The sequence below is a fragment of the Notamacropus eugenii genome, chromosome 4 (genome assembly GCF_028372415.1).
Source record: "Notamacropus eugenii isolate mMacEug1 chromosome 4, mMacEug1.pri_v2, whole genome shotgun sequence".
NCBI classification, from domain to species: Eukaryota; Metazoa; Chordata; class Mammalia; order Diprotodontia; family Macropodidae; genus Notamacropus; species Notamacropus eugenii.
Genome location: NC_092875.1, coordinates 193980803 through 194002917, shown reverse-complemented (window position 1 = coordinate 194002917; position 22115 = coordinate 193980803). Strand labels below are relative to the sequence as shown.

The following is a 22115-nucleotide window of genomic DNA, read 5'->3' as shown; positions in this document are numbered from 1 at the left end:
TAGATGTTAAACACACAAAATTATTGCCTCAAGGAAGAGTCCAAAAAAAGACCAGAACCTGTCTTTCAGGCACATAACCTTGCCTAACAGAAAGGCATGAAAGCTAAGGGCAAAAATCATTTGGAGTAGTTTCATTTGTAAAACATGACAGATCCTCACAAAACAGGAAAAAGTAGCTGAGAATTAAAGACGAAATCCCTCTACAGAGACTGAAATGAGTAAGACAGAAAGTTCTGAAAACATGTGTTTTACATGTAGACATGCAATGTAATGAATGTGCCAGCATTTCAAAAATGATTTGTTCTCACTACCAGGATAGTATCCCATGTAGAGTACAGAGGAAAGAAAAATGGATAGAAAGCTGAAGGACGTGGGTTCACATGCTCTGCTACTTATTACTGGAATGACCTTGCACATGTCACTTAAATTCTTTGGGTTATTTCACCTATTAAATGAGGGAATTGGACTGGATTTTTTCTGTGGTCTCTTCCTGTCCTAAATTTTATCATAAGATAAAATAATGAAGAATGGTATTAAAATTTTAAAGATACTTAGACATCACAAACACTATACTCTAAATAGTATTTCTCTTCAAGCTCTTCCTTCTATGTTCTCTCTTGTACACAATTAACAGTAATACTATGCTTTCCTAAGCCTTCCTTCTCTCTCTGTTCATATATTCTAAGTGCCAGAATCATTGCAGGAGGCTCATTAGGACTACTCAACACTGACTGTTCTTATCATTAATGCTTGGAAGCTCTTATTCATAAGATCATAGGATCATAGATATAGAGATAGAAGGAAATTTGGAGGCTATCTAGTCCAATCTCCTCATTTTACATATGAAGAAAGTGAGTTCCAGAAAAGTTAAATAGCTTTACTAAGGTTACACAAATAATAAGTGAAAGAATGGGGATTCGAACCTGTGATTCCAGGTTCAGGCACTCTTTCTGCTATACTCAGGCATCAATTTTCAAAATATGTCAGAGGAGAAGATTCCATGCAAGAATTAAAAAAAGTACTATGGCATATACTTTAAAAAAAGAAGGCAAGCTCAGAGTTGAGTAATTAATACTCACATACTAGACTGGAATAAGGAAAAACAACAACTGTACAAGGCCATCAATCCTAAGCATTTTGAAACTAAAAAAATAAACTTTTTTGAACATTCATATTCTCACTGTGATACTACATGGATGCAAATAAAGAAACACCATGCTTTTAGAAGAATAAAAATAACAGGTGACTCCCATGGCAAGAGAAAGACATAAGTAAATGTATATTGATAAAGAGTATTACTTGCTAATGAGAAGATGAGGCTATGTCTCTTTGAGAAATGATGCTTGGCAGTTACACAGTATGAAAGAAACAATAGGTGGATAAAGTTCATACTGAAATAGTGCCCTTGAAAGGATAAAGGAATTTCAGGATGGCTTTGAGAGTAATGGGCAGATTAAGGAAGATTTATGAACTATTATGAAAAGGAACTGTGGAGAGTAAGAAAGTGTAGGTGGGTGGTAGTCTATGTTAATGGGGGAAATATTTATTCTGATGACACCACAGGGTCCTTTAAGTTACTAAGAACCAAACCAAAAGTAATACTATCTGACAAGTTAGTTTTACCAGAAATCTACTTTCTGCATTTTCTAAAATTATTAATCTGGAAAAAAGACATTATCTGAAATTTCTATTTCAAAATTTTCTTATTAAAAACTTATATACCATTTAATTCTTTACTACTAGGGCCCTGGACCTTGACTTTATAACCTTAATCTGAGAAATTTTGCAAAGGGATAACCAAAAATCTACAAACACACAAATTTGTAAATGTTATTTTTTTTCAACAAATACACCAAGAACAATGTGATTTTTGAGATGCAATAAAACATACAGTAGAGAGGACTTGGTGGCACTTCTGCAATGACAGTAAAGAAATTTTTGGAGAAAGATAGGAGGACTTTATTTGGATTTAACCACAAGAAGAAAAAAAATGAACAGAAGTAGTGAGATTCTTACATGCAATTACTTAAAATAAGAATTAGATTTCTCCACAAACAATTTATACAATATTGCACAAACATTTTCAAAGACTTGGAACACTTATTACATTAATGTAATCTCATGTATTGTATGCAACACAGTAGACTCCAAATACTAAAGAGACTATTATATTTCAAAAACTTAATTTCTGGTATTTAAAAAAAAGACATCAAATTAATTATTAAATTCACTATTGAATTATCAATAGTCTGAAGGAAATGATTTAAGTCAGATATAATTGTCTCCTCGTGACCAGCTGTTTCAAATTTGGAAATTAAGTAATTCAGACACTGTTTTTTTTTTTTGCAAAGGTTGCATGATTTCATAAATTCCCATATGCCCCAACATGTGCCAGAACTACTAGGTTATCTGCAATCCAGCTGCTGTTGTTACAATAGCTGCCAACTTTCAAACAACTGAAGAGAATAATGAATCAGCTTCAAGTTGGTTCATCTGTAAACCTTGTAGTGCTCCTAGCAAAAACATGGGCCAATTTCAACTGTAAAGAAAATTAATTAAAAAGATTTCACCTCCACTGTTTGAGAAACATTAAACTCTTATCATAAATATTGCTGAGTTCTTCAGTTTTAAAACCTGCAGTTTTAGGTAAGCAAACACTTTCATTCTGGATTTCAGTTTTAAATGTTGTGGATGGACTTAAAACACTGGATCCTTGGAGGAAATTGATTGAGACATCAGCTCCTTAAATTTATGATGCAAAATTTTAGATACCAGAAACACATTGCTAAGAGAAAAAAATGAGAATTTTTAAAAAATGACTTAACCAAACAAAATGCTTTATACTTTACATGACAGCAGAACTGACGAGTGGGGAAATGGCATAGTTTTGATCAACACGAAAGACTACAGAAAGAGAAGAGAAAGGCAAAGGAAATGCCATTGCAATTAAAAAACAAATTTATAAAGTTTAGTTATTCCTCCAGAACAACCAATTACGAAGCCTCCTTCATTTTGGCCTTGGTGCACATGGGAAAACAGGGCACCACCAGCAAGCACTTTCTATGTGATTAATAGAAGTGTAACCCAATTCTATTAGCCAAGTTTAGTGCTAGAAAGATATGCATTAATTGTTGTAAGTTTCCCAAAACCATGGGTCAGTTTATATAGATAGAGAAACCACAAAGTTTTGGGGAAAGCAAAACAAGAATTTTGAGGAATTAATCCATTTGACCAAATCCTGTTACTTCCAAACACAAAGAAAAACATTCAGTGTTTGGAAAGTGGTGTACATGCCACAGAAAAATAAGAAGGATGACTAAATTTCAGAAGCAAATATTCTCCTCAAAAATCTTTTCAGTATATAATCTCTCTCCATCTTAGCTGAAAATGATTTGAGGAAAAAGATTGCCTGTGATGATAATAAGCTCCCTTTCACTAGGAGGTATTTTTATTGAGCCTGTAGGAACAAGTATCGGGATGTTGTTGACAGGATTTCTCAATAGGTATAGGCTAAACCAGTTCAACCCTAAAGGTCTGATATCTCAAGTTCAGAATTTTTCAGTCCTGTGATACTGTAATAAACATGACTTAGAAGACCGACAGATCAGCTATGTCTTCCACCCTGTCTATAATTTATTATTTTATTATCTTCTGCTGGTACTTTAATTTTCAAATATGTCCCTCTCCCTCCCCTTATCCAAGGATGGCTTAATGATGCTGATGAAACTGCTCAAGATGTGATAGACATAACAGGTACATTCATCACAAGCATCCATGAGGCTGAATCTTGTTGTAGGCCATCTGCTTACTTAAGAATCAACAAATGTCATATCTTAAAGAAATGAGTCAACATTACCCCAAGGTAAAAGGAAGGAAAAGATACTGATTCCTGAATTTCCCTTTATTCCATTCCCACAAAGAACTGTTTCAAAAGTGTCCTGGGCTACTTTAGGTAACAAAAAGCATGTCTACACTTGGCAAGAATTGTGAAAGATTCATGAACTGTGTGCATTATTTGCTATTGCTTCAACAGGTAAGAATCAAGAGACTTCACAGGTGCAGTACTTCATTTGCACCTTTGAAACATTCCATTTATCAGTGCCAATACTTGTAAGGGGATTCTTTTATGCCAGACTAGCTACTCTGAGATGGTATGAATACAAGCAAAAGAGCAAGATAATAAAAAAGTAAAACAACAATTATAGACATATACAATTAAAAAAACAAACAAATTTCTATTCTTGAATAACATTTACATTGCTGTCAGAAGTCTGAAAGTGAACAGGGAAGCATTACTCATCCTGTTTTCTACATTTGTAAGCTTCATAAATGTAACCATTTCATTTTCAGTGGAAATTATGAGTTTCTGCTGAAACTTTTTTTTCAGCTCACTGACATGCATATTCAAGCAGTTGTTTGTATTCAATTAATATAAATACTATATGGTCAGAATAATTCAGAAATGCCTAAGATCAAAATAAATTTAAAAAAACAGAAGAAAAAAGACTGAAGGGTTGGGGAATCAAAATAAATGAGGGAGGAAATAGTTTCAAAAAGAAACCTGATTAACTAGGTTGAATGACTGGTTAAAGAAAGGAAAAATACTTGTTCTGGAAACTTATAAAGGAGTCACGCCATTATAGTAAATGAGCATGACAAAAACATACATAAACATAAACAGAATAAATGGAACAGGTAAAAAGTTAGTTTGGACAGTTATGTGGCTTTCAGTGGAGAAAGCACTAGGCCTGGAATTGGGAAGACCTGAGTTCAAGTTTGACTTCAAACACTTACTAGCTGGGTGACCCTGGGCTAGTCACTTTACCGCTGCTCAATGCACTGGAAAAAAGAAATGTACTTTTTCCAAGAAAACCACTCCAGTGTCTTTACTAAGAAAATTTCATGGACAGTTTTGGTGTGATATGGTTCTTGGGGTCACAGAGAGTTGAAAGCAACTGAATAACAACTACTGCTAAGAACATACGTGGGAGGAGAAAAAGGAATTCCCCCAAAGTGTCAAAGTCCTAGGTTTCAATATATCCAAATGATATTACTCATCAACAAAGTGAGAATGTTACACCAGGCTTGAAGTGAGGCTCACTTTCATTTCCTAATTTCTAGAAAGCAGGCACTCAACATTTTATGATGACGATCTGTGAAGAACATCATTAGTGTTGGTGAAGGTTTGCTGAGGAAATAAAATGTGCTTTCTTATCTTAGTGCAAATATCAATTAACTTTGATCAATAGTAATTTTGCTTGGATAAAACAGAAATTTGTTACTGTCATGTAAATCACAATTAAAAAAACTCTATCAGTGAATGTATAGAGGCAATTTTAGATGATGGCTTAAAAAATACTCCTCTAAAATTTATCCATTGACAAAATCAGGATTGAGGCCAAAATTAAGCATAAAATATCAAAAAGCCATTTTAAAGGAGATTAGGCAAAATGAAATGAACTTGCTTTAGATCCAGCAGGTCAAACATGAAAAAAAAATCACTATTGTAGGAAGATTATCAATTTTGTATAAATTAAAGTTTTCATGAAGAGTTGCATAGGTTTAAGTTAAGGAGAAAGAAGAAACCACATCAAGGGCATATTTTTTCAGAAAATACAGAGGTTTTGAAAGTTTCAAAAGGTTTTCACATTTTCTTTTGTTCCTTTAATTAGACAGCTGCAAGTAAGTACATTCCTATCACATATTCTTGACTAAATAAAAATGAAATTACTATTTTCACAAGTACTTACTTTTCTTTCAGAAAATCCACTACTCGTTTGAAGTCTGCTATACAGTATTCTCTTTTCATTTCCATTAACACACTGTCAGAGGCAGATTGTACTGGTATATGCAGAAAAGCATAGACTCTTGGATGATTGAGGATTTTTGCCATTTCCTAAAAATTTGGAGGAAAACACGAATTTTTTAAAATGACAAATCAAGGAACATACACCAAAACCAATCCTTCAAATGTTTACAAAATACACATATTCTCAAAGAAAGTAGTTAAGACTTTTTAAAGTTTCTGCTAATTCATATTATTTTTTCATAAAAACAAAAAATCTCTTAGTTGAAAGAGACCTCATAGGCTATTTAGAATTGCTGGTGAAGAAGAATCACCTATACAGTCTGCATACTGGACAAGAATTTGACTGAAGTTATCTAGTAAAAAGGAAAGCCATAACTTTCCATGTTATCCAATTTTACTTTTAGATAGCTATATTTGAGAACTGTTAGGTATTTAAAAATATTTATTTCATTAAATATTTCCCAATTATACTTTTGAAAAAATTTAAACATTCTTTTAAAAAAAATTTGAGTTCTTAATTCTCTCTCCCTTTGCCCCTCCCCCCTGACACCTTGAGAAGGCAAGCCAGAAAATATCAACTATACATATGAAGTCATGCGAAACATATTTCCATATTGTGGTTCAGCTGCTCAGTCACGTCCCTCTTTTGACGCTATGGGTTATAATACATCACTACCGTCCAAGGGGTTTTCTTGGAAAGGATACTGAAAAGGTTTGCTGTTTCCTTCTCTAGCAGATAAAGAGAAACAAAGATTAAATGACTTGCCCAGCTAAGAAATGTCTGAGGCTGGATTTGAATTCAGATTCCATACTATCCATTTTGTAAAGAGAAGATACACATGAAAAACAGTATGCTCAGTCTACACTCAGTTTATCAATTCTCTCTCTAACATTTTTCATTATGGGCCCCTTGCAATTGTCTTGAATCACTGTCTTGATCAGAGTAGCTAAGTCTTTCACAGTTGATGATCATTACATTGTTGCTGTTACTGGATATAACTGGTTCTGCTCACGAGTTTCCACCAATTCACATAAGTCTTCCTAGGCTTATCTGAAACCATCCTGCTCATCATTTCTTATAGCCCAGTAAGTATTCCATCACAATCATATACCACAACTTGTTCAACCATTCCCCAGTTGATGACTAATCCCTGCAATTTCCAATTCTTTGCTACCACAAAAAGAGTTGCTATATGAATTTTTTTTTTTTTTTTTTTTTTTTTTTTACAAATGGATACTTTTTTTTTTTTAATCTCTTTGGGATACAGACCTAGAAGTGGTATTGCTGAATCAAAGGTATACAGTTTTATAACCTTTTAGGCACAGTTCCAAATTGTTTTCCAGAATGGTTAGGTCAAGTGTTAGATATTATATGCGCCTTTAAGAAATTCTTGGAGGAGTCATTCCCCAAGTGATAAATGATCAAAGGATATGAACAGGCAATTTTCAGAGGAAGAAATTAAAGATATCTATAATCATATGAAAAAATGCTCTAAATCACTTTTGATTAGAGAGATGCAAATCAATACAACTCTGAGGTACCACATCACACCCATAAGATTGGCAAACATGACAAAACAGGAAAATGATATGTTGGAGAGCATGTGGGAGAGTTGGAACACTAATTCATTGTTGGTGGAGCTGTGAGCTCATCCAACCATTCTGGATGGTGATTTGGAACTATGCCCAAAGGGCTACAAAAATGTGCATACCCTTTGACCCAGTAATATCGCTACTAGGACTGTATCCCCAAGAGATCATCAAAATGGGAAAGGGTCCCACATGTACAAAAATATTTATAGCAGCACTCTTTGTAGTGGCCAAAAACTGGAAATCAAGGGGATGCCCTTCAATTGGGAAATGGCTGAATAAACTATGGTACATAAATGTAATGGAGTACTATTGTGCTATAAGAAATGATGAACGAGAGGCCTGGAAGGACTTATATGATCTGATGCTGAGTGAAAGGAGCAGAACCAGGAGAACTTTGTGCACAGCAACTACCACAGTGTGCAAGAGTTTTTTCTGGTAGACTTGGAACTTCATAACAACGCAAGAACTTAAAAAAAAAAAAAAAATTCCCAATAGTCTTCTAAGGCAAAATGCCTTCCACACTCAGAGAAAGAACTATAGAATTCATTCACAGAATGTAGCAGATCATGATTGTGTGTGTGTGTGCGTATTATGTTTTGATTTGTTATATGATTTCTTCCATTTATTTTAGTTTGTCTATACAGCATGACTATAGTGAAAACGTATTCAACAGGAAAGTATATGTAGATCCTATATAGAATTATGTGCTGTCTTGGGGAGGGAGTGGGGTGGTGGGGATAAGTGTGTGTGGGAGGGGAATCTAAGTTTTATGGTAGTGATTGTAGAACATTAAATAAATAAATAAATTTTAAAAAATAGGAATTCTTGGAGGGTTTCTAACTAAAAAACAAATACCTCATGTATATTAATAGAAAGGGCAAGTGTTGGGAAATTTCTAATTATATCTGATCTTAGCTAAAACTAAAAACAAACATGCACACAACCCTAACATTATTCGAAGTCTTATTGTATGAAGTGACAAAAATGTGAAATACCAGAGATGCCTAAGAGATGGAAAGAGCTTAGAAACAAGTCTGCTGGTTAAACTAATGTTTTTAGATTGTCTCAAGAAAGAAAACAATAAAACCCCTGAAGTTTTAATGACATTGTCTTTTTTTCATTAGAGGTAAACATGGAGAGTCACAATTCATTATATATATATGTATTATATATATATATATCATATATGTGTGTGTGTGTGTGTATGTGTGTATGTGTGTGTGTGTGTCCCAATTTGGGGATGTCTGAGACAGTTTTTCTTTTGTCTGTGAACAAGCCAACAGCGGATCCAAAACGCCTCTTGCAGAATGAATCTTTTCTGAATAATATAATCAATCAAGGAATCAATATTTATTGAGCTACTGCTAATACAGGCAAATAAGCTGGGCATTAAAGTCAGCTAATTCGCAACTGATTGATGAAGACCTCTCCTAACTTTAAGAAAATGGTCTTTGTGTGTGTGTGGAGATACATATATATATATATGTATATATATATATGTATCTCCACACACACCACACACACACACACATATATATGAACCCTTAAACATTCGTATTTACAAACAAGAAAAGCTAAAGAAAGCAGATATAAAATGAAGCAAATTAGGACAATGGTCTGTGGATGCTCAAGGAGTGCTCTCAGGAAGGCTCCACAGTTTAAGGAGGAGGGTAAGAGAAGATGGTACTGATGAGGACAAGTGAAGGGAAGGTGTGATAATTGTTAAGGAGTAGATACTAAATTGATGAACTTATTGCCTCTCAAGGTGAAGGCAGCTAGATCATCAATTTGCAGGCACAGCAACACTGAAGCTGACAGCAGTAAAACATATCAAGAAAGAAACTTTTCTTAAAATATTTTGCATATGTAAAGACATATGTAGCACTTAAAATACTATATTTTTACCATATATTATCTGATTTGTTTGCTGATATTATGTCCTTGCAAAAAAAACTTGTAAAGATTATATTGCATTAAAATTAGTAAGTGCCACAGAATAATTTCAAGAGTTGTACAGGAGTTTTCCACATATGAATTATCTTCACTGCTACCCAACCCTTTTTTGCTTTTCAGTGACTGATCTTTTGGAGAGTCTATTATTTACAATGGTATTAATTTTAAAAGATAGATTTGTCTGAAAGGGAAAGGAAAAGTAGTTAATTTCGTGGCCAACTTACAATTGCTCTTATAAAAACACCTAAAGGAAAGAGAAATTTTAAACTCCCAGATAAAAAATAAATATTTGGATAATTCCTAGACAATTGTACCTGCATGCTTTGATAAGGACAAGCCCAATACTGCAAAATTTGTTACATAAAGTTTACAAACTAGAGAACAGATTTAAAACACATTGCATTTACTGAATTCTACTTTATAGGATTTTAGTTATTTTGGCTAGGTTGTTTGGTCAATATACTTGTCATTATGGTATTTATTGTTTCATATATTAACATATATGTTTTCTGCCTGCTGTGTTTTTGTCTCCTCCCTGCCCAGACTAGTATTTTCATTTCTGTAGCTTCACCAAGTGCTGTGAAAATAGTTCTGTGAGGGAAAATAATAATAGCTGATATTTATATGGCATTTCAGGGAGACAGTCATTCTGCTATAGACCTCCAGCTACATTTCTAGGCAATTACTTGAGATACTGCTTTATCACCTGAATAGCATGTCTGGGAGTCCCTAGCATAACAGTAAAAGATAATTCATTCTTACTTCTTTTAAAGACATTACAAACTAATGAACCAAGCATCATGAGAGGTAATTCAGTGTTTTTCTTAGAAGCATTCCAGATAGGTAAGTGCTACCACACTAGAGGAAAATTTGCCTTCTAAAATTATTTAAGGTTACAAATTACCATCACCGCCAAATATAAGACTGGCAATATACATCTAGAAGTTTTTCCTTTGGCTATTAAACACGGCATATACCCTGGACTTAAATTTATGATTTGGCTACTTTTGGTTTCATATTATACAATCCTGTCACAACAGGTTTGGTAGTAGTAAGCAATGTAGCAACAAACTAACATGATAAGGCCATATTTCAGATGTTAATAAGCTCAAGAGTATACATATGCTATAAAGGAAGGAGGGAAATAAAGGAAAAAGCATTTATTAAATGCATCACTATATACCAGGGACTATGCGAAGCACTTTACACATATGATCTCATTTGATCCTCATTAAAAACCAAGTGAGGTAGGTTGTCTCCATTTAACAGTTGAAGAAACTGAGGGAGACAGAGGTTAAGTCACTTACTCAGGGTCATGGAGCTAATAAGTTTCTGAGGCTGGATATGAAATCAGATCTTTCTGAGATCTTGAGATCCAATGTGTCATCTAGTTACTTCTGGAGGGAAAGGAAAGCTCAAAGGTATTAGCTACTTTTGAAGAAAACTTCGAAAACTCAAATACCCTTGAGCTTTCCTGACCTCCTTCTTCCTATTCAGCACATACAGGCAACTGCCAACTTATGAATGGGTTATGTACCAAAAATTGGCTTACTTTTGGTATCAAATACATTTTCCAAGTCCTATTGATTTTATCTCAGCAATAGCTCTAGTATCCTTCTCTTTTCTACTAACCCTTTATGATTTTCACAGCACTAGAGACAGTGTGATTCTGTAGCAGTTAGAATACTTCACTTGGAGTCAGGCAGCCCTGGGTTAAAATCCTGCCTCGGACATTTATTAGCTGTGTGACCCTGAGCAAGCTACTTAATCTCTGTCTCCCTCAGTTTCCTCATCTATAAATTTTCACTATATAATAATAAAGGTGGACTCGATGGCTTCTAGTTCTAGTCCCTTCTAGTTTTAAATAAATGAAACTTTTATTGCCATTCTCTTAGCTACAGCCCTCTTTAACTTTACTCTTGTGTCATAAAGGCATCCTAACTTGTTTCCTCATCTCCTTCTGCAGTTAGGACAAAATATCTTCAAGATCTAAAGGATAAACAAGCTAATGCTGGTATTACAGAAACATAAGAAAACACAAAGTAAAGAATCTTTTTTGATTCTTATTCTTTTTTTTTTTTTTGTCCCAGACATGCAATTTCATTAGTATGAGGACTGCAACCAATGCAGAATACCAAATGATTTCAGACTCAGCAGTCCTAAAATGAGTTATAGCTCCCAGAAGTGGAGGACTGGTCTGGGTTTATGCAGTCAGATGTGCTGGAGCCCTCTTTCCTCTGAGACCTAGCTAATTCACTCTTCCAAACTGCCCCTCACATAGTGGAACAGATACTGTGAGCAAACCAATCTCATTTATATACATTTAGAATATCTCATTTAGAATCAGCACTGATGAACAGTTATCATTCTAAAATGTAAAAATTCACTTCCAGAGCTAACACAGAACAGTAGTTTGTAGTAAAATAAGTTAACTGACTTTCCTAATTCAGTAGTTTTCAGAGAAAATAATTCTTATCATCACTAATTTCATCCTTGCTTCAAAAATCAATAGCCAACATTTATAATATGGAGATATTGAATTAAGAAAGGAATCTTCTAGCACTCATTTCTGATTTGAAAGCATAACAATGTTTTATGTTTTAATTACTTGTATTTCTTTTTAAAAGATATTAGTAACTTTTGCTTTGAAAATGTCTTTTCCCTGTGTGGGCAAGAATTTAGGAGGCAAGAAAACAAACTGTTGGTAAAAGCTGCGGCTATTACAACAGGCTAGAAATCAGAAATCTGGCTTCCAAATAAGTGTTTAGTCACAAAGTATGTGACATTAGGTATATCACTGACACATCTTTTTTATAATCACATTATGATTTTGACTGTAATCTTTATGTTTGATTTTTTTTTGAGGGTTATGTCTATAAAATGCCACAAGAAAGATTCAGTAAATAGCCAGGTCAGTAAAATATCAGAGAAACCACTACCAGATTAAACCGACCACTTAACTCGGTCAAATCAATAGTCCCATTAAGACACTTATAATTAAGGAATAAAATGTGTTCAGATCTAGGTGACATATTCTAGAAAGGACATGGACGAACTGGAGAGTGTCTAGAGAGGGAGATGTTAATGATGATGACATTAATAATATGACAAACACCAATAATTATATTTATTAAAAGTTTATGAAGAATTTTATTACAGGTGTTAGATATATTTTACCAGCAAAAGGCTTCTAAGGAGTGTAGTGGAATCAATGAGCCCAGAGTTTTCATCTTTACTCAGACTCTAGTTGTACAACCTTGGACAAAACATTTAACCTTTCTCATCCTGAGTTTCCTCAGCTATAAAACAGGGAAAATAACACCATCTACATCCAATGAAGATATAATGAGACTATCTCTCTATCTCTCTCTCTCTCTCTCTCTTTCTCTCTCTCTCTCTGTGCATGTATGTATATATAAAGTGCTTTGCAAACCTTAAGGCACTATATAAAATTTAGCTATCATAAGCCACTAATAATAAGGAAATTAAGTCTAGCAAAAGGCCTCAAGACCAAGCAACATGAAGAAATAGGCCAATACTTATCTTAGAGAAGTGAGGATTTGGGTGCGACATGATGGCTGCCATCAAATGTTTGATGAGTTGATATATGAAAGAAGAATTAGACTTCTTTTGCCCCAAAGGTCCCAAAAATATGGAGCAATTGGTAGAAGTTTCAAAGAAGAAAACTGAGATCTAATATAAAGAAAAACTTGAAATTTAGAGCAATACAGAAGTAGAACAGGCTGTCTTGGAAGGTTGGACCATCCAACTCTAAGCTTCTGTGATCTGCTAATTTCTTTATCTGTAAAATCAGAGAACTGCCATAGATGATTTCAAGGTCCTGTAAGTCTTCATATGTTCAGATTCCTATTACTGTCCCATTTGGTTTCTCTTTCTGTTAAATAAGCATAATCATGACTGGTACAAAGTCAAGACTGCAGAGTAGAGGAAGCAGCCTAGCAGCTCTCTTAACATTCTCGTCCATATCCCTTTACAGTAACACTGTAGAGATTGAATTCTAAAGCAGCAGAGTCAACCAGAGTTTGAGGTTGAGATATTCTTCTGGACCAAGACAGCTTAGGAGGTCAGAAGAAGAAGTATGGGAAAACAGAGTTGGGGCTGGCTTAGAGCCCATATTACAGCATGACCAGCTACAGGCCTTAGAGGTGGCAATACTATTAGAGGCAGCTTCAGGACTTCTCCAGTTAGAGGTAGTAAGGGGATCTGGCAATTAGGCAAAAAGAGGTTCCAGGGCTCAGGAGGCCCTTCCTAAGTAAGAACCAGGGTTCAGATCTGGAAAGCAGTGACCACAACTCTCCCCAGATCATACCACATTGGAAGCACTAAAAACTCCCAGATCTCCAGAACTAGCTTTGAAAACAGCAGTGCAAAAAACCTGAAACTTGGAGCAGCACACTGATCAGAGTTCAGCCTTTACATAAAGTTAAAACTCAAAAAATAGGCAAACAACAACAACAAATGAACCCAGTCAAAAAAAATCTACTTTGGCAACAGGGAAGATAAAGATACAAACTTGGAAGACAATGAGATGAAAACTGCTACAAGCAAAATCTTGAAGAAAAAAAATGTTAACTGTATAGAAGCCCAACAAGAATTCTTGAAAGAGCTAAAAAATCAAAAAAAGATTTTAAAAAATCAAAGAAGAGTGCCAGAGGAAAAATTGGGAAAAGAAAATTGTAAGACAATTTACAGGTTGGTAAAAGAGGCAGAGAATTGGCCAAATGGAAAAAGAGGCATAAAAGCTCACTGAAGAAAATGAGAATTAGGTAAGTAGAAAGTAATAAAGCTGTGAGACATCAAGAAACAATAAAGTCAAAAGGATGAAAAAACTAGAAGAAAATGTGAACCATCTCACTGAAAAAACATCTGATCCAGAAAAGAGATCCAAGAAAGATAATTTAAGAATTATTGAACTGTCTAAAAACTATGATCAAGAAACACCCTATTTCAAGAAATTATAAAGGAAAATGCCCCAATATCTAAGAACCTAAAAGATAAAATAGAAAGTGAAAGAATTCAGTGATCACTTCCTGAAGGAGATTATAAAATGAAAATTCCCATGAATACCGTAGACAAATTCTGGAGGCCCCATGTCAAAGAATGCCACTGTTTAAAAAGACTGAAGTAAAGCAACTGAAGAAACAAATACTTATTTAAAGCACTTTAAATACTTATTTATTTAAAGAGGGGATAAAATTGTATCTAAAATAATATTAATGAAAAATAGAGGAAAACATAAACTTAAATCTTAAAACTTTAAATGTGAATGGATAAACAATCCAGTAAAACAAACAAAAGGGACAGATTTGATTATTCAGCCAAACCCTAAGATCAGCTGCTTAAGAGAAACATGTTTTAAAAAAAACATACACAAACTAAAATTGAGGGGATGAAAAAAATCACTATAAATACAAAAGTTAACACAACAAAGCCAAAGTTGTGATCATACTATTTGACAAAGCAAAAACATTCAAAAAATAAAAAAAGATAAACAAGAAAACTATATCATATTGAAAGGAACTAAAGACAACAAATCAATATCGTAATAAACATCTGCCTCAGTATCCTAATTCATAAAGGAAACATCTGACCTACAAGAAGAATTAGAGAGTAACAAACTAGTGACAAAAGACTTCAATATCCCTCTCTTAGTTTTAGATAGACATAAAGAAAAACAAAAAGGAAAAGTACAGAACCAAACAAATTGCTTAAAAAATCAGTTAAAAGACTTACGGCATATTCTAAATGGAACAGCAAAAGACTGTACCTATTTCTCAGCACTACATGAAATTTTTACCAAAAAAATAACCACACAGTAGGGCACAGAGATATTGCAAACAAATATAAAGAGGGATTAATAGTCAATACATCCTTTACAGACCATTATGCAATAAAAATAGTAATTAATTCAGGAACCACAAACAAAAGATACAGACTCAAATAATGATTTAATAAATAAATCTTAAACAATGCCTGGGTCAAAGAACAAATCATAGAAACAGTTAATAACTATGTAAAAGAAACTGATAATTATGAAAAAAATACAAAAAAAATTAGTGAGGTGCAGCTATAATAGTCCCTAAGTGGAAAATTAAATCCATAAAAAACATACATTCACAAAAAAGGAAAAAGAGGATTAATGAACTGAATACGAATTTTAAAAATATTAGAAACCCAACAAGTAAACAAATATAACATTAACACAAAGGGAGAGATATTAAAAATTAGAGGGGAAATACACTGGAAATAAGAAACCTCATAGAAAGGATAATTAAAAGTAAAAGCTGATGCGAAAAAACTAATAAAATTGATAAAATATTTAATCTTATTGAAATGAAGAAAAAAGAACATCAAAATAACATAACAGCAAATGATATATAGCAAAGGTGAAATCACAGCAAAACCCAAAGAAATAAAAAGAATAATCATAATAGAGTACACACCATTACCAGCTAATAGAGGAACATCTTCAAAAATATAAAATACACAAAGTGCTGAAAGAACAGACATAGATATTAAATAACTCAATCTCAGAAAATGAAAAAGAGATCTACCTGCAAAAAGAGCTACCAAAGAAAAGATCACTGGTTCTCATGGATTAACAGGAGAATTTTATCAAACTTTTAAAGAATAATTATTACCTATACTTCAGAAGTTTCTCAAAAAAATGCAAAAAAAATCACCCTAAAAATCCTTTAATAAGACAAATATAACCCTAACATATAAACCAGGAAAATTTAAGTCAGAAAGAAAAGTATAGGCCAATATCATTAGCGAACATTTACTTAAACATTTTAAACAAAACAGAACTATGAGTGATTGATCTAAGAAATCATTCATTTTGACAAGTGGGATTTATACAATGGATGCGAAGGTAGTTCAATATTCAGAAAAAAATTTACATAACTAATCATATTAAAAAACCAAAACATCCAAAATCACAGGATCATCTGAACAAAAGCAGAAAAGGCCTCTGACAAAGTACAATGCTTTTTCATGATAAAAATTCTACACAGCATAAGTGTAGAGGGATCTTTATGAAAAATTTTATCATAAAAAGCATCTATCTAAAACCAGAAGCATCATAAGCAATGAGGTAATACTAGGACCTTTTCCAATAAATATGGGAGTGAAGCAAGGTTACTCATTTTCCCCATTATTATTTGGTATATGCCTGCAACAGCAATGACATAAGAGAAGTTAAAGGAATAAGGACATATAAAGAGAAGATAAAACTATCCCTCTTTGCTGATGATATGATGTTCACTTGGAAAACCTTAGGAAATCAGCAAAAATATTAAGTGAGACAATTTCAACAAAGTTGTAGGTTAAAAAATAAAATCTTTTAAAAGTCAGCAAGATTTGTATATGAAATAATCAAACACAAAAACAGCAATAGAAAGGGAAATTGCCTTCCAAATAATTACAATATGCATGAAATATCTGGGAATTGACCTCCCAAAGCACACAAAAGACTTATCTGGCATACAAAGTGTTCCTTAAGAAAGAAAATAACATGGTTCAGTGGGCTAAGATATAATTTAAGAATCTGGATAAAAAGTTCTATTTCTGGATTTACTTCTTTCCATGTGTAATTTTTGTAAATTATAATACTCTTAATGATTTATGATTTCATCACTGTGAGCTATCCCTCCAACAACCCAAATTTTAGTCCCATCCACATTTTACATTTTTACCTTTAAAGTTTTCTGTGGTTGAAAAAATTCAATACCTGGGGACAAGTCAGTAATGAGTTTAAACAAATTTGGGTAAACTAGTCCTTAGATGAAAGAAATATAGTTTTTCACAAGCCCCCCATTTAAACCTATCAAATTCAAAATTATTTGCCAGTTCGTGTACCAATGCGATAGCTTTTGAAATTCCACGTATCTCTATGCCATGATGAGAAATCAACACAGGATTCTGCTAGTATGACAAGTGCTGCAAGGCATCATCACAACCTTATGGTATTCTAAGGACATGCAACAGGTCTTTTTTTGCTTCTCTGAATTACAGTTAGGAAAAGGAGAAGATGGATGAAGGGCTAAATCCACTGCTCCCATGAGTGGGACAATGAGAAGTGATAAAATATAGAATGATGAGTTGCTTAAACTCTTATTTTAACTTCTGTTTTGTTTGGCCTTGAGGCCGAAGGGCTACCCAAGCCTTTTCTTACCTGTCGTCCAGGTCTTCGGGGATCAACCGGATAAACGTGTTGAGAGAAAAGACTTTCCAGAGTTGAACAAGGGTTAGGCTTTATTCAGGATCTTAGTTACATGTGCAGGGTGAATTCTTCCTCAGGAGAGAGGAATCCTCCTCCTCCCAAGGGGCAAAGATCGTACAGCAAGAGGATGGGAGCGGGAGAGGGGAGAGACCTTCTGCCCTCTAAGGGCCCCTCAGCACGAAGAGTGCCTTCAGGCTTTCCTGTCCCTACTTAAGTTCTCCCGCCGCATAGTTTGCACATGAATACCGTGCCTGCTCTCAGCCCTTAGCTAGTCAACAACAGGTGTGCTCAGACCATGGGCCAATCTCAAGGGTGGGATGCTCTCCCCAGCAAGTTTCCCATGGAGAAGCGGCGGAAATGCATGAGATAGCCCATGTCTCACGCCTCAATTCCCAGCTGTTCCCTGGGGGGCCTCATGAGAACTCTGAGGTTTAGAAGTCCTCACCTTTACCTGCCCAAGACTGTCCACGTGAAACTGAGCTTACACCCCCAACACTGTTTTCTCTATTTGAGTAGAATGATCTCTGGATTGGAAAGGTCAAACCCAAAAGAGCAAATAGAAGTGAAAAAACAAGAAAAATAGTGAGAGAACACCTAGCTCTCACTGATAAATGTACATTAACAGGTCCAGATGAATGACACCTGAGGAATAACAAGAAAGAACTGATGAATAACCATGAGACGTTGTCGGTGATCTGTGAAAAACTGAGGAACAAAGCAAAAGGATGGCAAGACCCAGAAGAATGAGCAGTGACTAATTTTCAAAAATGGCCAAAAAAAAAAAATGAAGCCTACAAATTATGGTCTGATTTCAATTCCAGGCAACATTATAGAACTTGTTATTTATTTAAATGACAGTGAACATCTAGTAAAGGAAGAGGTGACCACAAAGTTATAACATGAGAATAAATTGGGCTTTTGATTTGCTCTCTTAAACATATTTGTTACAATTTCTTCCAATGGGGAACAATTAGAGGAGGGATGGATGGAAGGAGAGAGTAAGGAAGGAAGGATGGAAATTTATAAGGAAGAAGGGAGGAAGGAACGAAATGAGGTGGGAAGGGACAAGGAGAGTCATTGAGGTATCTTGTTAAAAAATTCAGAGAACAAGAAGTCAAAAAGAATAATGGACATGTAGGACACCTTTGAAAGTTATAAGCTGAATTTATCCACACAGCAAGCTGTACATATGAGATCTATAGTTTCATTTATAAGACACTTTTTCTGCTTCTACTATGTTTATGGAAATGCCCACTTTACTTGATATTTGCTAAATTCAGGGGGAAAAAATCAATCCAAAAAAGGAAAGTCTTGCGTTTTTTCTTCTTTTTTTAAGATGAAATTTCTGCAGTCTCAATAAGAATAAAATGTTGTGGAAAAGTTAAAAAAAATAAACCAGAAAGATGCAGCCTTCTTTCCCCATGAGTACATCAGGTTATACTAACCTTATTTTGTTTTTGACAGGGTACAATGATAAGATCAAGGGGATACTATAGATATAAACTACCTGGTTTTTAGTAAAGTCATTGGCAAAGCCTCATGATAATCTTGAGGAATAAATGGAGAAGTATGAATGAAACAATAGCACTATTAGGCTGATTCAAAACTGACTGCGTAAACCCAAAGAGTAGTCATTAATGGCTCAATGCCAATCTGAAAGAAGACTTTCAGTAGAGTGCCCCAGGATTTTGATCTGGAATTTATAATGTTTTTAGTATGTTTATCTATGGCTTAGGTCCTATTTTTACTAAATTTGTGAGTGGCACAAAGTTAGAAGGCTAGTAAACATGATGGGATGACAGCATTATTATCCTAAAAAATCTTAAAAGGCTAGAATATTAAGTCAAATCTAGTAAGACGAAATTTTTTAGGGATGTGTCATTTTACACTTTGGCTAAAAAAAAAATCAACTTCACAACTACAGAATGAGAACAATATTGGTTGTTTGTCTTTCATGTAGAAAGAGAATCAAAATGACATCGCTAAGTGAGGGTTAAGGTACAGCATGTTTGACTGGTTGACTGGACTAATTAATGTAAGCCTGGAAGACCCTACCATAGGTTGGGCACAAGTAGTCCATATGAACATCTAGAGTGGAAATGGTTCTGAATTTGCACATCTCAAATTTCTTTTGAGCTACTGCAGTTCTGCTTTGCTCATAGAGCACAGAAAGCACCTTCTTTGATGCAAGGATGCCACACTAGAAGGTTTCTATGCCAGTGTCTCATGTCTCACAACTGTTTCCAACATTCTTTAGAGAGACCTCGTATCACTTCTTCTAACCCTCTGTGAGTGCTTGCATTATGTGACTTCTCTGTAAAATACTCCTTAAAGCAAACATGTTCAGCATTCAGACTATGTGGCCAGCCCATCTGAGTTGAGCTGAATGCAGTAGCATTTGAGTGCTTGGCAGTTCAGCTTGAGAAAGGATCTCAGTGTCTGGTATGTCATCTTGCTAGGTGATCGTCAGAATCTTCCTAAGACAATTCAAATAGAAGCAATTTAGTTTCCTGGCATGAAGCTAGCTAGTAGGCTGTCAAGGTGTGAGCAATTAGGTCATCACAATGGTTCTGTACACCTTAAGTTTGGTAGGCATTCTAATATCTCTTCTTTCCTTTACAGCTTCCGAAACATTGAACTAGCTCTGGCAAACGTGTGTGTCAACCTCATTATTTATGTGGCCGTTCTGGAAAGCATATTGGAAGAAAAGTGAACTCATACACAGAATTCAAAATTTCTCCATTTGCTGTAACCAATGGTTTCATATGTGGATGGTATGTTGCTGGCTGGTGGAGAACCTGTGTTTTCTTAGTGTTAATGGTCAGGGCAAGAATGACAGAGTGACATAAGTGACAAAGAATCAATCCATACTCTGTTGAATCCCAGCTTCAGAGGCTGCATTAAGTGAACAATCATCTGTGAACAAAATCTCTTGAATTTAGTCTTGGCTGGTAGTATTTTCAAGTTAAATAAATTATCATCAGTGCAGCAGCTGACCTTGATGCCAATATCGTCCTCATTGAAAGTGTCCAACAACCTTGCTAAAAACACCATATTAAAAAGCCTGAGATACAAGGAAGCAAAGAAAAGATGAACAGCTCAGAACACAATGTGTAGTATTTATTACGTAGGCTTTCTTGAAATTGAAGTTTATTGCTGTATTTATGGAATCTTTTCTTATGTTCTGCCATGCACATGGCAGTGCTTCTTTTTTTCTTATTTTGTATTTAAGTTTATAATATGTTTCTTTTCCTTTTCTTATTGTGTAATTAAGTTTAAAATAAACTTTAAAAAGAAAAAAAAGACACAGGAACAAGCACACAGCCCTGCTTCATTCCATTGGTGACTGAGAAAGTGTTGAGAGCATCACCTCTTATCCAGAACCCATGTAAGCATAACATCATGAAAGTGGAACACAACACTAATGAAATTCTCAGGGCAACAAAATTTTGTCATGATCTTCCATAAGCCCTCATGACTGACAGTATCAAAGGTTTTGGTCAGTTCAATGAACATTGTGTGCAGACCTGTGTTCTGTTCCTAGTATTTTTCCTGAGTTGTTGGGCAGCAAACACCACACCAACAGTCTCATGGTCCTTTCTGAAGCCACACTGGCTCTCAAGTAGATGAAGATCTTCCAGGTGAAGGATCAGCCTATTAAAGAGTACTCTAAAAAAATGAACTCGCAGGCAATGAATAAGAGAGAGATACTTCTATGACTGTCATAGGACAACTTATTTCCCTTTTCTTAATAAAGATGGGACAACAGGGCCATTCTTGAACTCCTAGAGCACAGCCTCCTACTGCATACAACCCAGAAAATTTCAGTCAGTTTTGATATGAGAAGTGAACCTCTTGCCTTGTAAATCTCAGCTGGAATAGAATCAGCACACAAATGAAGCCTAAGGGTATTCAAAAATTCTTTTTCAGTTGTAAGTTTGGCTGCAGAGTGACTGACTTCAACCTAAGAAACCTCAGTGGCTTCAGCACTAGTTTATAATGGTCCATGGAGAACTCTATGAAAGTGTTCAGCCCGGCACATCGTTATCACTACTCAATGTGGCTCCAACAGCACTGTGTAGATGAGATGTATCATAGGTCTTTGGCCCACAAACAGCCTTCAGGGAATTATAAAATTCTTACTATAAATATAAAACTGAATATCATATGACTTATTACAGAGTCAAGAATCCTGCAGCTCTCTAAGCTTCACTTGCATATTACTTTTACTTTTGATAGAATTAAATGCTGTCTTTTTAGAGACAGAAAAATTATCTGGCTGATAAACCCTAAGGAGTTTTTTGTTTATCAGTTTCTGAATTTCCCCATCAAACCAGTTTTGATACCTGTGAATGTTCCTGCTCAGATGAGTACATGTGGTACTGTACTCCACATCTCTGAAAGCTGCCCACTCCTTTTCTGCTCTGCTGTTGCCAGTTAGCAACAAACCGTTCATGCACAGAGAAGTGCTCTCCTCTGTCGACATTAGGTCTTCCAGTAGTTGTCTTGCTGTGG

At 34.8% G+C, this 22115-nt stretch overlaps 1 protein-coding gene across 2 annotated transcripts in view; it reads right to left on the bottom strand.

Moving 5' to 3' along the window:
* The window catches only part of CDKAL1 (CDKAL1 threonylcarbamoyladenosine tRNA methylthiotransferase), a 637247-nt gene that overhangs the window by 245494 nt on the left and 369638 nt on the right, over positions 1–22115 (bottom strand). For both annotated transcript variants that reach the window (XM_072603951.1, XM_072603950.1), the window contains exon 11: positions 5751–5896. In XM_072603951.1, the coding sequence (XP_072460052.1) occupies positions 5751–5896 (146 nt within the window). The remainder of the gene's footprint in view (positions 1–5750; positions 5897–22115) is intronic.